At 45.4% G+C, this 15,205-nt stretch overlaps 1 protein-coding gene across 13 annotated transcripts; it reads left to right on the top strand.

Annotated features, from left to right (window-relative positions):
• The first annotated feature begins 897 nt into the window (after positions 1-897).
• On the top strand, positions 898-13,055 carry ZNF597 (zinc finger protein 597). Of its 13 annotated transcripts, none has more exons than XM_032461132.1 (4): positions 898-1,005; positions 1,262-1,348; positions 2,211-2,337; positions 4,306-9,169. In XM_032461132.1, exons 2-4 carry the CDS (start codon positions 1,316-1,318, stop codon positions 5,394-5,396), a joined length of 1,251 nt encoding a protein of 416 aa, XP_032317023.1. In that variant the 5' UTR covers positions 898-1,005; positions 1,262-1,315; the 3' UTR covers positions 5,397-9,169. The 13 variants fall into 13 exon arrangements, 3 of the variants coding, with proteins under 3 accessions (XP_032317023.1, XP_006179195.2, XP_032317025.1); XM_006179133.3 differs by having other exon boundaries at positions 4,300-9,169; XR_004312847.1 differs by lacking the exons at positions 898-1,005; positions 1,262-1,348; positions 4,306-9,169 and adding exons at positions 9,317-9,727; positions 11,618-13,055 and having other exon boundaries at positions 2,208-2,337.
• Positions 13,056-15,205: the final 2,150 nt, after the last annotated feature.

The raw sequence follows: 15,205 nt of genomic DNA, 5'->3' as shown, positions 1-15,205 counted from the left end.
TTAAGGTAAATATCATCCTTGTTTTTTTTTTTTTTTCAAACAAACACCTTTGTAAATTGACAACTTCTCTGAAACTACTCTTTGAGGGGAGGCATTCTCAGCTCTTCACAGATGAGGAAAGCAAAGTTGTATAGGGGCCAAAATGACAAGCAATTAGTGGCCGAGCTGGGGAAAGAGCTGTTTCCTAATTCCAAAGCCCTACACCATGGCACCTAGTGCCAGTAAAGTAGAAAATATGTGGCGATGGGGCAGGTCGAATGAGAGATATTAGGAGGCATACAACGTCCTGCGAAGCAACCCGACGGCTCCGTTACCGCTTGAGGTCCGCTGTGGCTTTTGAGTCTGATCTGGCTCGGTTGGGCTGCAGTCGCCGGGCACAATGCCGGCGTAATACTTGAGGTCGGAGACTAGCAACCCTGCTTACGCCGACCAGAACTTTGTCCACGCAGAAGACACTCGTTTACATTCCACGGCCCCGAAGTCCACCCAAGACACAGTGGACTGCTCAGGGCAAGACTGGGACCCGCACTCCTGGCCACTTGGCGGGACTCAAGTTTCAGACCCACAGGGCACTGCCGGCCGAACCCCCATTTCAATACCGTACCCTTTCTGGTTCCGAATTCTCCCCGTCTACTTGCTTTCCTCCTTCCCTGAAACATTACATCCCTCTGTGATAATCCTAACGCTCCACTTTATCGGGTCGGCGGGCAAGGAGTTTACGGGGGAGACCCAGGCAGCGGATTCGGAAACACTTGTTTTGAAAAACTAAGGAAAACTACAACTCCCAGCATGCCCAGCGAGCCATGCGTGTCCTCTATTGAGGAACTCTATTGGTCAACACACTAGAAGGCCTGCCCCCTCCGGCGTCACGCTGGCCAATCACAGGACAAGGCTGCGTAAAAACTTGGGCGGCGGGCAGCATCCGGCGGCTTTCCTGGCAGGTCCCGCGTAGGGGAGCATGGGACCGTGGGAGCCTAGCGGTGGCGCCTAGCGGTGGTCGCTGCTGTAAGTCTCGAGTCTCTGTCGGGCGTAGCTTTTTGCTGCTTCTTCCTGGGTGGAGGGAGGCTTTCTGAGATCATTAGTCTCGGAGCGGTAAGTGGGGCCTGGCTGGCCCGGGAGTCGGCCTTTCCGACGCTGGGCCAGGGAGAGAAGCCATCGGCTCAGATCTTAAAAAGGGTGGGGAAGCGAGGGAGCCCAGGGGTGCGTGGAGGAGCTTTGCAAACGAATTGGTCCCTCCAAGGATTATTCTCTCCCCTCCCAGATCGGTCCCGAAGTCCTCGTGGCGACTTGAAGAAGGCATTTCCATCCCCCCGAGATGGCATCCACACTCCCTACAACCGGGGCTCAGGTGAGACCCGGTCCCTTCTCTCGGTCCAAGTTCCGTTCACTCCTTTTTGGCCTCTGCCTGGCCTCACCCATCATGATGCGAGGGTTCCTGATCCCCAGATATCCCTTTCACCAAGCTGTCTATGTTCCTACCAGGCATGTAGAAGTAATGGCTTATCAGAGCCTTCCTCTAAGAACCACCAACTGGGATCAAGGCCGGTTGGAGAAGGCTGTAACAGTGTACCTAAGTGTCTCCATGGCATGCTGCTCAAACTTGCAAATTTCTAAGCTTCATTCCACATCTGTTGACTAAACAGAAACAAACAGAACCCCCAAGTGATTCTTAATCATGTCCAAGTTCTGTTGATTTATAGGACTGATAAACTTAGGGAAGGAGGAATAGATCTGGATATGATGCTACAGTGAGCTTAGCAATGAGTGTCATGGGGAAGGAGACGGACCAGCAAAAGGAAGGATGTTGGGAGAACACTGGAACTTCCATCCCGTTCATGATTCTTCCCGGGCTGCTTAGTCTTCTCCTTTACCTTAGAGAGTCCCTATGTAGTGGTTTCCCTCACTGAGAGTCATTCCCTCATCTTTTCTCTTCTAATAGTTTCTTCTAGAACTTCTCACACTTTATTTACCCTTTTGGTCCTTAAACCTCTGCCTCCAAAGTTACATTCGTTTTCATTCCCTCCTTCCCAATCCCCATCCCCCAGCCCTTAGGACCCATTGATACCCACTCCCCAGCACGCAGGATCTTTTATACCAAGCCCTTTTCTCCTTTGTCTCTGATGTTGCTAGCTCTTCCCAGCCTTCCTACACTGACTAAGGGGGTGGCTTTCTGGCTTCTTGTCCTGAGATTGGCTCTCATGTTGCTTCAGGGACCAGTGCTGTTTGAGGACCTGGCTGTGTATTTTTCTCAAGAGGAGTGTGTGAGTCTGCACCCTGCCCAGAGGTCCCTCGGCAGAGACATGGCACAGGAGTGTTTCATGGATAAGGCCTTAATGGGTAAGACAATTTGTTTTTCCTGCATTTTGGAACTTTTGTCAGTTCTAGGATTAGGATTTCATATCTCATCCACATGTTGGTATGGGGGAGTGAGACCCATCCCTGAGTGATTTATGTTGATATGAAAAGCACTTGCATAAGAGCATTTTTTTAAAAGTTTTTTGTACTTACCATATAATTAAAATTTCCAACATGCTTTATTTCTTTTCAAATAAGTCAGGTTTTTACTTGCTGGTGCGACTTCTTTTCATTCAGAAAAATTTCGTTTAGTATTTCTCATCAAATGTTTCTGACAGCAGTAAGTTCTCTCAGTATTTTCCCGGAAATAACTTTCTTTCACTGTCATTTCTGAAGGACTGTTTTACTGAATATAGAATTCTTATTTGAGAGCATTTTGTTTGTTTGTTTTAAATTCCTTCACTCGCCCCCATCTCATTGTTTCTGATGGGGTGCCACCTGTTAATTACATTATTGTTCTCCTGTATCTGATGAGTCATTTTTCTCTTGCTCCTTGTAAGTTTTTGTCTTTGTCTACCAGCCTTTTTTTAATTTTAAAATTTTTATTTTATTTTATTTTATTTTTAAGAGAGAGCAGTTTTCAAAAGATGAAATGACTCGTAAAAGCCACAAATCCTGTCTAGTACTGTGATTGTGGTTTTTGCCTAAGACATGGCAGTACCTGGTTATCTTTCCAAATATTTGTTATGGTTAATTCATAACTTTACTTGTGAAACTCCATTAGTATGAATTATTATTATTGGCTAAAGATTCAAAATTAATTTACTCTTAAGGTAGTACTGTGCCTTTCTCACCTGAGAGGAACTATACATAGAAATGTTCCTGTGCCTAAGTAGATTTTATCCTTGACTAGGGTTGACTATTTGAGCTTTCTCATAACTCACATTTTATATTTTCTACTTCTCTTTACCATGTTAGTTTCCTCTACCTTCTTGAACATATGAAGCATTTTTATAATAGCTCTTCAAACATTCTTTCTACTAGTTTCTTCATCTGTGTCATATCTGGGTCTGCTTCTGTTGACTGACTTTGCTCCTAGTTATGGGTCATATTTGTCTGCCTCTTACATGCCTGGTGATTTTTGATTGGATGTTGGACGTTGTGAGTTTTCTGTTGGATGCTAGCTTTTGTTATATTTTTAAAATTACTTTTGGACTTTGGTGTGGGATGCTAATTTAAGTTACTTGGGATCAATATGATCCTTTTAAAGCTTGCTTGTTGCTTTGTTAGGGTGTGTTCAGCGCTAACTGTAGTCTAGGGCTGATGTGGCCTGCTACTAAGGCAAAGTCTTTCTAAGGATACTGCCTGATGCTCTGTGTGTTGGGGGTCTTTCCACTTTGGCTGGTAGGAACAAGAACTATTGAACTATTGAACTATTGAACTATTACGTGAACTCTGTAGCTTGTTCTTTCTGTTCCTTTTTGGTGGGTCTTTCCCTGGCCTGGGGTAGTTTCCTCACATGCACTTACAGATGAGTACACAGCTAGAGTCTTAAGGGGACCCAGCCTGGATGCCCAGAGCTCTGTGCCTGGGCATCTGCCTCTTCTCTGTGTTTTGCTGTCTAATTCTAGCCACCTTGGCATCCTTGAATGTTGTCTCCTCGAATCAGCAAAACCCCTGAGTACTGTTTGGATTCCTGCACACTGTCCTGGAGGCCAGAAACCCTTCCCAGGCAGTGAGCTGGGGCATTCTTAGGGCTGTTGCTTTGATGGAAAGACCCCTTTTGGACTGATACAGTGGCTTTACAAATTGAGAATGTTGGGGAAAATATTAAAAAGGAATGCTTTTTGAAGGCCTGAGTTTTGTTGGCCATCCTAGCAGGGTCTGGCCAATAGGATAAACCGTCTAGAGTTTCGTGGTCCTCTGTGTAACTACCTTAGCTTGTTCTTTACCCCGTACTACTTGAGAGTGTTTATTGTCTTGCTTTGTTTTGTTTTTATCGAGGTGAAGGCAAGATTGAGATTAATCAGCAGCTAAGTCTCGAATCAATGGGACTTGAAGACCTTGCCTTAGAAAAATACTCCATCGCTGTTCCTCTTGTCTATTGCCCAGAAAAATCCTCTGAGCATGGAGTCGGAAACCTCGAAAGGAAAATATCAGGTGGAACTTCTGCCTGCAAGAAAAGGCTCATAAGTCTTTTAGTTACTATCGAAAACCATACCCCATTGGTAGAGCTATCTCAGTGTTTAGGAACCAGCACACTTTCTGAAATTCTTGAATTTCCTGGGGGAGAAGCCACAAATTCATACAAGTGTCCTGAGTGTAACCAAAGCTTCAGTGATAGTTCATACTTGGTTCTGCATCAGAAAATGCATTCAGGAGAGAAAAAGTATAACTGTGGGGACTGTGGGAAGATGTTCAATCACCGAGCCAACCTGAGAACACACAGGAGAATCCACACTGGGGAGAAGCCTTATAAATGTGCTGAGTGCAGCAGCACCTTCCGCCAGCACTCACACCTGTCTCGGCACATGAATGTCCACGGAAAGGAGAAACCTTACACCTGTGGCAGGTGTGGGAGAGGTTTTCTGTGGCTTCCGGGACTGGCCCAGCATCAGAAGACCCATGCTGCCAAAAAAGCCCACGGGAAGTATCTCGGTCAGCAAACAAACCTCGCTCTGCCTGAGAAAAGGCAGGCTTCAGCCCCCCAACATCTGCACAGCCCGGGCAGGAATTGCTCTTTGCAGCCCGCACTCCCTGCCCTCCCTGAGAAAGGCCACGAGGACAGTGCTGAACACTGCAGCGACTGTGGGGGAAATGCGCTTTCATTCTCCAAATTCAAACCCTTCAAATGTCCCGAGTGTCCGCTGACCTGTCTTCATCTCTCTGAGCTTATTTCCCATCAAAGCACTCATAGACGGGAAAAGGCCCAGACGTGCAAAACGCCTGCGGAAAGTTTCCTCTCGGTCTCAGAGCCTGCCCGCCACTGGAAGAGCCACACAGGAGAGAACCCTTTAAAATGTACCGTGTGTGGGAAACATTTCAGGTTGAAGACACATCTCACTGCCCATGAGCGAACCCATTTGAGAAACGCCATGTAAATAGAGCAAGTTTTCATGAATGTTTGTGCTTTTCAGCATCTAAACGGAAAACTGGGGCATGGTCACCCCAGTGTAAGTGCCAGGCACTGTGCTAAGCACTTTACACACATTCCATGTAAGAAAGCATTTCATTTTCACCACAACCTTGATTGGGCACCATGATTTCTATTTTAGAGTCTCGGAAGCAGAGTCCATGTCACAGCTAGTGAATGAAGCCAGAATTCTGACTTGGTAACTCAGTTACTGTTCAGAGTCCATTTGTGTGAGCTGGAGCATGATGCAGAACTTCAAAAAAAATTCAGTTTTCATTAAAATGAAGGTATTGCTAGAGTTCTTTTAATTTTGTCTACATGGTTTCTAAGTAAGTTTTAGAAGGAAAATGTATTAATTGTTTACTAGTTCTGCAGATCTAGGAAAGTAAATACTTTTATATCTGTTTTATACTATTTTTTTGCTATAACAATCTAAATGTAATGTTTGTATGAGATTTTTGTTTTACATGTGAATTTCTGGAGCAGTTTGGAAACTTTTTCCCCCTGCCAGGTGAAGAGTTCCCAAATAGGTTGACTAGTTAGTGTCGAGATAGCTGTTGGTGTCGGTGGAGTTCCTCTTCTCGGATCTGATGCCACTGGCCTTTATGATTCAAGTGTTTGGAAGGGATTTTGGCAGTCTGACTAGCCCTTTCTGGTGTCTGGACTTGACCAAGGGAAAGGTACTTGCTTCTCTCTAAGAGGATTTGCCTCCAAGTGTCTACCAAAGCACATTGCCTGCCTTGCAACAAGTAACAGTGACTGTTGTTTAGTAAGCACGCTGGACGCGTTAGGTGTATTATTTAATCGTCAGAGTAAATTTGACAGGAAAGGACTATCCTTGTATTCTCTCCAGGACTTCAAGTTCAAACTCCATCCCTATCATCAGAGATTGCAAACTCTACAGAGTATAGTCTTTAAAGTCTTAGCTGAGTTTTGGTTTAAAAAATTTTTTTTCTTCCTCATATCCAAAGAGAGATACACATAGAAAATCGTTAGAGTTTAATCAAAGTACTTGAAAATATGTAGGTATTTAGATAGTACTGTTAAATATAAATACTGGAGCAAAATATTGTTAAATGGAATGGTTATTAATGTTAAAGAACCAAGGAATCTTGTAAGTATACATTCATAAGGAATTTCTCTTTAAGGCAAAATTGATTGGGTACCCGTCAGCAAAACAGCATTGAAAGGGGTTTTTGATTGGGATGTGAGAATGGTTTTATTCTGTTTAAATAGTATAAAAGTATAGCAGTTACTAAAATGGGATTATCACTGGAAAATCTCATGAGCAATAATAACAGGCCGCTTTAGGACTAATTGGGTGGAAACTGGTACCCGGAGGATGTAGTCTCTCTACTGAACAGCAGACTGAGAACTGAATGTACAGAAAGATGCCAGCTACTGCTGCAAGCTCACGTGTTAGAGGCAGGAAGATACTGTTGGTAAGGGAAACAGAAACCAGTAGCCCTGACCCAGCTCACCCACTCCTTTTCCCTGACTTCTCCTTCTTGTTTAACTCCTTGTTTGCAGATCCACAGTTGAGGCCCTGTGCTCTGTATGTCAAGGTCACACTTGGCTCTTTGTTTCGGATGTCTCCACTCTTAGGTTACAGGACACCAGTCTGCCGGGGCTTCGGGGCCTTAAATAAAAACGCGAGGTCTCCTGTAGGTTTTTCTCCAGCAAGTCTCCAGAAAGGGGCTTAGAGTTGTGTAGAAAGATAATCTCCAGTTAGGTTTCTTATCAGTCAGCTCTGGGATATAATGATCTTTGCTGAACATCAGAACAGACTGTCTCTCTGCTCTCCTGCTTCTGCCTTTGGTGGGAGCAGCGGACACAGTGCCTCCCACCAGCACATAACAGGGGCTCCCACGTTTCAGTTGACTAAAGAGCTGCAGGGTAGGGAATGAATCCAGGAAAGAGGCCCCCAGTAGCAGAGTTGCTGCAGAAGGAAGTAGGGAAGACAACTGTAGAAGGTACTTGGACAGAATGGGGCTGACCTGAAATATGGAAGCTCTCATTCTTTCCTTTGCTCCTAAGAAAATACAGGGGAAGTTGAGAATTTACACCAGAAATGCTGTTCTGCATTCAATATAGGAAGTCACCTTTGAGGCTTCCTTCACAATTAACTTCAGTTTTACATGTTTATGTTCTAGATTTTGGAAGATTATGCCAAACCTCCATAAGAGGGTAGAAAAATATCTTTTATGGAGACATTAATATATACATGAATGTAATTAAAATGCCTTTTTGGTGTAATATTGTTAATGATTGGTATGTGGAGGAAAAAAAACCCGAGTCAGTTACTGTGAAAGAGGCATATTTTCAACTGTTGCTTTACTGGGAACTTCCACCTAAATACATTTACTGGATGTAATTTGCTAGATGTAATTCAAGCTGCTTTTAGTCCAAGGAGGTGAAGGGAGAGGTCAGTGCCCATCAGTGAGATCTGTGCTGTTTTTATGTTTATGGCATTTTCTCCCTTCTGTTCAGTGTTGACAGACATACATTCCACAGATGGTCATCAACCCAAAGATATCATTAGCCTACCATGTTAGTTTTCATCAATACTTGGGTGAAAGTTAATACAGGGATGAAACACTCAGTGCAGGAGTTTATTGTTAAAAACAGTTGGCTCGCTACATTTTGCACCATGGATGTTGACACATTATGCAGGGTGGAAAATCTGTACTAAAGAAATCAATTCTTGACCAAATGTCTTGGTTTTGGTTGTTGATGCAGTGATGAAAATGTGTATCAAACAAGTCCTTAACGTGACTACTGGGCTGCTGGGATTTCAGGTTCTGTAACAGCCATCATTGATGAAAACATGATGATGAAAAGCATCATTCCAATGGAATTTAGATGTCAACAGTTTACATTTTGTAATTAAAGAAATGGTGGAATTTAATTGTTTTTCTTGAAGGAGTCGGACTCAAAATAGTGTTGTTTACAGCTTTGTTGCAATAAGTGATAGTCTATTACATCTCCCCATTTAACATAGAAAATGACTAAGCCAGTAATTCAGGGAGTTAAAACTAAAAACAAGTGACATTTCATAGCAAATGCCGTTTTAAGTCTTTGACTCCTGAGATTACATATAATTAAGTGGCATTATTCTGTTAGCTGCAACAGGTCATGCAATCTGATACTGCAGATTTTGCTCCAAGTTATCTGCCAACTCACTGGATATGCATACAAAGCAAGTTATAGTTTATCTGAATAAAGAGTCTCTTTGAAATTGTTCATTAAACTTGTTATGCCTAGAGGATTTCAGTTGGAAGGTGTTTTTGCTCGGACTATCTGTTTAAAGGGTAACTCAATGATCTTCATGAGAAGTGTGTATACTCATCTGTTCTAGTTTTGTAGATTGAAAGAGCTACTGATCTGATAGCAAGATGACCGTTATCCATCTTTTCACGGCCCATCAGACTACAGGTGTTTTAGTTTTTGGGGGGAGGGGGCATCCTACCTTGTATTAACAGTCTGGGGAAGATGAGGATGTGAAATAAATATACAGTTATGTAAACCTGAAAATATGCTGCAATCTCTAGTTCCTTTGGATACCTTGGAAAGTATATTTGTTGTAGGCACTTGTGCTGTTTGTCTGTTTAATATTTTGATTTTACAGTTTTTGGTGTATTCTCATCAGTCTTAGCTCTAGAGTGCAAGCTCTCACTGGGCAATGATTATGTCTATCTGATGTGCAATTTGGCATCCAATAAATGCTTTTTTTAATCATGATGGCAATGAAGTGAACTTTAAAATTTTTTTACACTTTAGTACTTTTAATGAGATGAATTTTAAAGACTGGCGGGATTGTGGTTTGGAGAGGGTTAACGAATGACTTAGGGTCTTTTAACACTGGCGGTAAAATTCTCTGCTCTTAAGAACTCAGAAGAAAATTCCAGCACTGCAACAGGAGACAGCATTAGATGTCGCATTAGACGTCGAATTCTCTTCCAGTCTTTGCTCTATGGCGGCGGCACAGGGACAAATACCTTCGGCCACGCAGGCCACCGGTGGCCCGCATGGGTCGCCGCCTAAAACGGAAATTGGGAGGCCAGAGTGCGCTGAGAAGGGCTCCCATAAGGATCTGCACGGCCTCCACGAGACGCAGCGGCTTGGGCAAGGCCACCAATCCCGCAAGCCGGCGGAAGTGCTAAAGAGACGAGACGCGCTAGAGCGGCTCACAAGGCAGGGAACCGGAAGTAGTGCTCTCACTTCCGGGCCCTCATCGGGCCGAGTAGCTAGGATGCTCCTGGGGCCGTGGGAACCAGCGGCTGCTCTGCCTGGCTTCCGGTGCGCCCCCATCACTCGCCGAGGGATGGGAGTCTCCGCAGACACCGGGAGGCGGCAGCGGCGGCGTGAGAGCGGTGGCTGAGGGGCTCCTCTGGTCTCTCCCTCCGCACTAAGGGAAGGGTTATGGTGGTGTGACTGTTGGGGGCCAGCCCGAATCTCGCTGAGCTAGGCACTGACGGCCCTGGGGGAGGGAAGGGGAGCCCAGCGCCACCTCCCTGGCCCTAACCCCTCTTTGGCAGTATCAAGTTACGGGCTTGCCCTGCCTGTGTGTCTGTCTTCTCCAAAGGGATGCTTTGTGCTTCTCACTAGCCCTGGCTAGAATTTCTGCCAACTAAAGAACGTTGCTGGCTGTCCAGTTCTACAAGGCTTGAGTTCTTTATAGACACTGTAGTCGCCAACCTTCAACACTCGCTGACAGGAGTTCAGGGCGGAGATCAGGAGTGAGGCACTCTGTGCTGTGGGAAAACTGGCAGAACAGACCTTCAGATAGATATTTTTGAAAGGAAATTTTATGAACCCCAGTTCTTGCATCTTCCTGTACTTGGAAAAGCACCAAAACCATTAACTAAGATTTCTGTTCCTTGGGACTGACAGCAACCTTCTATTGAAGTGTGTGCTTGAATGCGTACCCCTTTGTCAGAAATCACCTATGTGCTGATCCCCCCAATTCTTTAAGAACAGTTTCTCAGCGTGAGAGCCCATCTCGTCTCCCAGCTACAGTCCTCAGTAACGCACTGAATAAACTCGACTCACAACTTTAAGTTGTGTGTGTGTGTGTGTGTGTGTGTGTGTGTTTAAGCCAACACCTCTTTAGAGCCGGTGCCAGTCTCCTTGCCTGATTTCTGTGTGCTCCAAAGCCAAATTCTAACATGCTTCTGGTTACTTAGAATGTATCCTAGGCTCACTTGAGTGCATGTTCTCCCCAAGCCAGCTTAGCCACTTCCATGACTACAAATACCTCACTCTGTCTTGCTCCAGTTTTTCCTCTCCTGCACTCGGGATTTCTATATTCAAGTGCCTATGAGAGATCTTCTTTCAGTGTCTCTGAGGCATCAAAACACATGCCCAGAACCCAACTCATGCTTTTAGTCCTTGATCTGTTTGCCCCAGTATGTAGTGCCACATCCAGACAACTGCTCACACTGCCAACACACACTCCTTCCTCTGCTCCTCAAATTTATCATCAAGTCCTGTGGATTCGACCTCAAATATCTCTCATATCTGACTGCTTCTTCCTGTCTCCACTGTCTACACCCTTATCCAATAGCACTGGCCTGGGTCAACAGGAAGGCAGGGACAGAGTTGCGATATCACCTGCTTTGGGGAGATGACTCTGTAGCCAGATGCTGCAGATCAGGACAAGCCCGGAGACGACGGACACTCAGGAGGTTGTTACAATAGAGTGAGTGAGAGACAGCCTGTAGCAGGGGTCACAGGAGTGAGAAAGATGGGGTGGCTTTAAAAAGTGACCACTTGGTGGTGGTGAGAGAGAAGGGAGTAAGAGATGACTTGGAAGTTTCTGGTTTGGGTGACTTGATGAGTGGTAGCTTTGTGAAGAGATCCTTTGTCTCTCATGAGTTTACAGTTTTGCTAAACTTTCTAGGGAGATGTGTTAATCACAAGTGAGTGGGACACTGCAGCTGTGTTAAGAGCTATAGAGAAGAGGTACATTATGCTATGAGAGGGATGTCATCTTGCCAGCAAGGTCAGGGAGCCTGTTTTCTTTTGAGGAGATCAGAGAGTTAAATAGTGACTTGGCATTCACTGGTTGGAGGCTTCTGGAAAGGGCACAGGATCCTAATGGAGAACTTTGCAAGGGCCTCAACTAATGTGTCAGCTGACCCCACATACTGTAAGCTTTACCTGCTCATCTGTACTATCTCTTTCCAGGGAAAAACAGCCAGAAACTGGAGAACCCAGATGCCCAACCACACTGAACAGAGAGGCTGTGACACTCGCAGGTTCAGCCCCTGCTGGTAGGAGGCTATCCTCTGAGCCTTAAGATGGTTGCAAACTTGGGTACCCTGGAACTCCCCATCCCCCAGACATGGAAAGCCTCCAGATAAAAGATGCCATCTGGGGGCAGGAATCCAACCTGCAAGCCCGATCCTATTCCTGAAACACTGCTGTCAGTGGATTAGTCCTCCTCTGCTGTGAGGAGGTCGCTGGGCTGAAGAGGCTTGTAGCCACGTCTGGAGACTGCTGTCAGTGGCTCAGGCCAGAGATGCCCAGCAAAGAGCAGATCTGGAGCTTCTGCAGCTGGAGTGCTCCTGACCATCCTGTCTGAGAGACCCACACTGGCTTCAGCATGAACACTCTGACGGTGTTGAGAGGCAGTAACCCTGGTAGAAGATTTGCAGAGAGAGCCCAGGAAACCAGGATGCTGGGTGAGAAGGGCCAGAGGAGACCCAGAGAGTGAACAGCAGATGGGTGATAAGCTCCTCCTCTCCTTGAGAAAGAGTAGACAGGGGGTGGGGAGGTACCCTCAGCTTAGGTGACATCTCTGCTTCCTCTTCCCCCAGGGACCTTGTCTCCCAGGACTCCAACAAGATCCATACCACTGAGCTCTGAGGGTCACTTTTTATTTTGGCTCAAGGAAGAACCAAACTTTAGAGCTATATGGGCAGCTCAGAGTCAAAGTGAATGGCTCTGCCATTTCCTAAGATTGTGCTGTTCTCAGAACTTTTCAACTCAGGCCTTCCCTCCCACTGATGAAAACACACTGCCCGTCCTTGCCTCCTCATGCGCGGACAAGTCTGTGGCCCCACACCTCCCAGGGGGACCCAGATAAACCCTAACTTGGGACCTTTATTTTCAGATGTTCCACCTTCCTTAAAGCTGCCCCCATCCAGGATGGCCTCCCTCCACCACTTTTGTCCCTCTCCTTGTCCCCGACCCTCTGCTCCAACGTCTAGGCCTCTGCCTGGCCCTCTGCCCCTACTGCAGGTGCCCCAGGGACAGTGATGTATGGTGCCACCCTTGTGAGACTCTGGGGCCCTCTGGTTAACCCTTCATTGGGGTTTTTGAAACTTACGTACTGTAGAAAGTAAGGAGCACACGACTCACAATAGCCAAAAGGTGAAAACAACCCTAATGTCCACTGACAGCTGAATGGTTAAAATGTGGTCTCTCTGCCATACAGTAACACATCTATCAGCTCAGACTTGGGATTTGTCTATAATCCGATTCTTGTGAGCAGACAATCCATGTGAATTTGTGGACATCACCTAGTTCATTTGCCCTCAGGTGCTCTTGGTTGTAAATTGCATAATTGGGGAAATTTCTTGTGTATGAATAAAAAGAAGATGATGTTTCTTTTAAAAAAAAAGTGGTCTCTCTGTACAATGGAATAGTATTCGGTCATGAAAAGGAAGGAAATTCTGACCTAGGCTACAGCACGGATGAACCTTGGCGACACTGTGCTAAGTGAAATAAGCCAGTCACAAAATGACAAATAGTACATGATTCTGCTTCTGTGAAGTACTCAGAGCAGGCAACGTCACAGATACAGAAAGTAGAGTAGCGGGTGCTGGGGGCTAGAAAAGGAAGATGGGGAGTTAGTATTTCAAGGGGACAGAGCTTCAGTTGGGGAAGACGAAAAGTTCTGGCGATGATGATGGTGATGGCTGCACCACACTGTGAATGTACTTAAAGCCATTGAGTTGTACACTCAAAGATGGTTAAATGATAAATTTAATGTTACGTATATTTTATCACAATGAAAAAACTTTAAAGTCAATATGAAAAAGAAAAGTAGAGAGGAGCATGAAGGGCCCTGGAAGAAAGAGGGGGGCGTCTCTGCTTTGGGGCACCTCTCTCTAGGACACCTATTTTGTTCATAAACAGCCTTTTGGAGAAATTCTTCTCCCTTTCCAGGACATTCTCTACTATGACCACAGTGTAAACAAAAGAGCCAAATCCAAGAAAATAGAATCTCTCCTCCCTCGAATCCTTGTGGCCTCTTTTCTCCTTCCGGGCACAAGTATTTGGATCTGAAGAGCTGACGGAAGGAGATTTCAAGATGCTGTTTTACTTGACACATCATTCATTTTCTGTTCATATGACACTTTACAAAGAACAAAATCCTTTCCCGTCCACGTGTTCGCTTCACCAATCACATGAGCTAAGCCAGGTGGGTCTTCCATTTTCAGTGGAGGAAACAGGCTTGGAGTGTTTCAATGACATGTCTGGGTCACGGGACTGGGGAACCACAGAGCTGGGAGCAGAGCCTGGTACCAGGTCTACTCCTCTGCTTTGTTCATGGAGCTGCCTCAGATCCGACTAAGGCAGAGTCACCCCCTGGACCAAGATAGGTTCTTGGGGCCCTTCTCGTTGGTTCTGCCCTCATCTGGTCCTAGACAAGTTTCAGGAGCCAGGAGTGACGTTGTGCCTCACACTTCTGTGTCACTGGCAATTCAGAAATTGTGAAGGTATGAGTCACTTTTACATTTGGCAGCTGCTTTCAACAGACGTATTGCAATTGTGCAAAAGTATATTACAACAGGATGGGAGCCAATATTTGCAAGTCATTTATCTGATAAGGGCTTGATTCCAGAATATTGCAAGAACTCTTATAACTCAACAATAAAAAGACAAAATTTTAATTCTGCCCCAATTTTAAAAGGGCAGAATTTTTGAATAGCCATTTCTTCAAAGAAGATACATGAATGGCCACTAAAAACACATGAAAAGATGCCCAATGTCATTTGCCATCAGGGAAAAGCAAACCAAACCCACAGTGGGACACCACTTCATACCCATTAGCATGGCTACAACAGAAAAGACAGATAATAGCAACTGTTGACAAGGATGTGGAGAAACTGGAACCCTCACACCCTGCTGGTGGGAATGTAAAATGGTGCAGACCCTGTGGAAAACGGTGGTGATTCCTCAGAAGGTTAAATAGAGAGTTAGCACATGACCCAGCAATTCCACTCCCAGGTGTACAGCCAGGAAAAACGAACACCTATGTTCACAGCAGCATTATTCATAATAGCCGAGTAGGGCTCACCCTGCCCCCTACATGGATGAGTACAGGGCAAACCCAGAAGATGGTGACACTCAGACTGCCCCATGGGGAAGAGCTGCACACAAAGGAGAAAGATTATTGTCTTAGATGGAGTAGCCAATTGCAAGTTAGGTCAACGTTTTGTGTTGAGATCCTCTGGTAGAACCACGCATGAGCAAAGGGGATGGGAGAATCCAACATCTGAGAAAGTGAGTGCTGACTTGCAAATGTGGCTGAGTGTCCAGGGGCCTTTGATCCGGACTCCAGACCCCAACGGGCACTCCTTGCCAGGAGCTGAGCCTTACCTACCAAAGGAAAACTGGGCTGGGGGAGGCGAGGCAGCATCACAGGCCAGATAACCTTTTGGGAAGGAGTGATATTCAGAGTGGTGATTTTGTAACGTTTATTCAAGGTCCACAGTTGAACAAAAACATTTAAGATTCAGCAGTTACTAATTTTATAATCAGAAT

This window comes from Camelus ferus, chromosome 18 (genome assembly GCF_009834535.1).
Source record: "Camelus ferus isolate YT-003-E chromosome 18, BCGSAC_Cfer_1.0, whole genome shotgun sequence".
NCBI classification, from domain to species: Eukaryota; Metazoa; Chordata; class Mammalia; order Artiodactyla; family Camelidae; genus Camelus; species Camelus ferus.
Note: the sequence above shows the minus strand (reverse complement) of the source record. Positions and strands in the feature narration are given on the sequence as shown.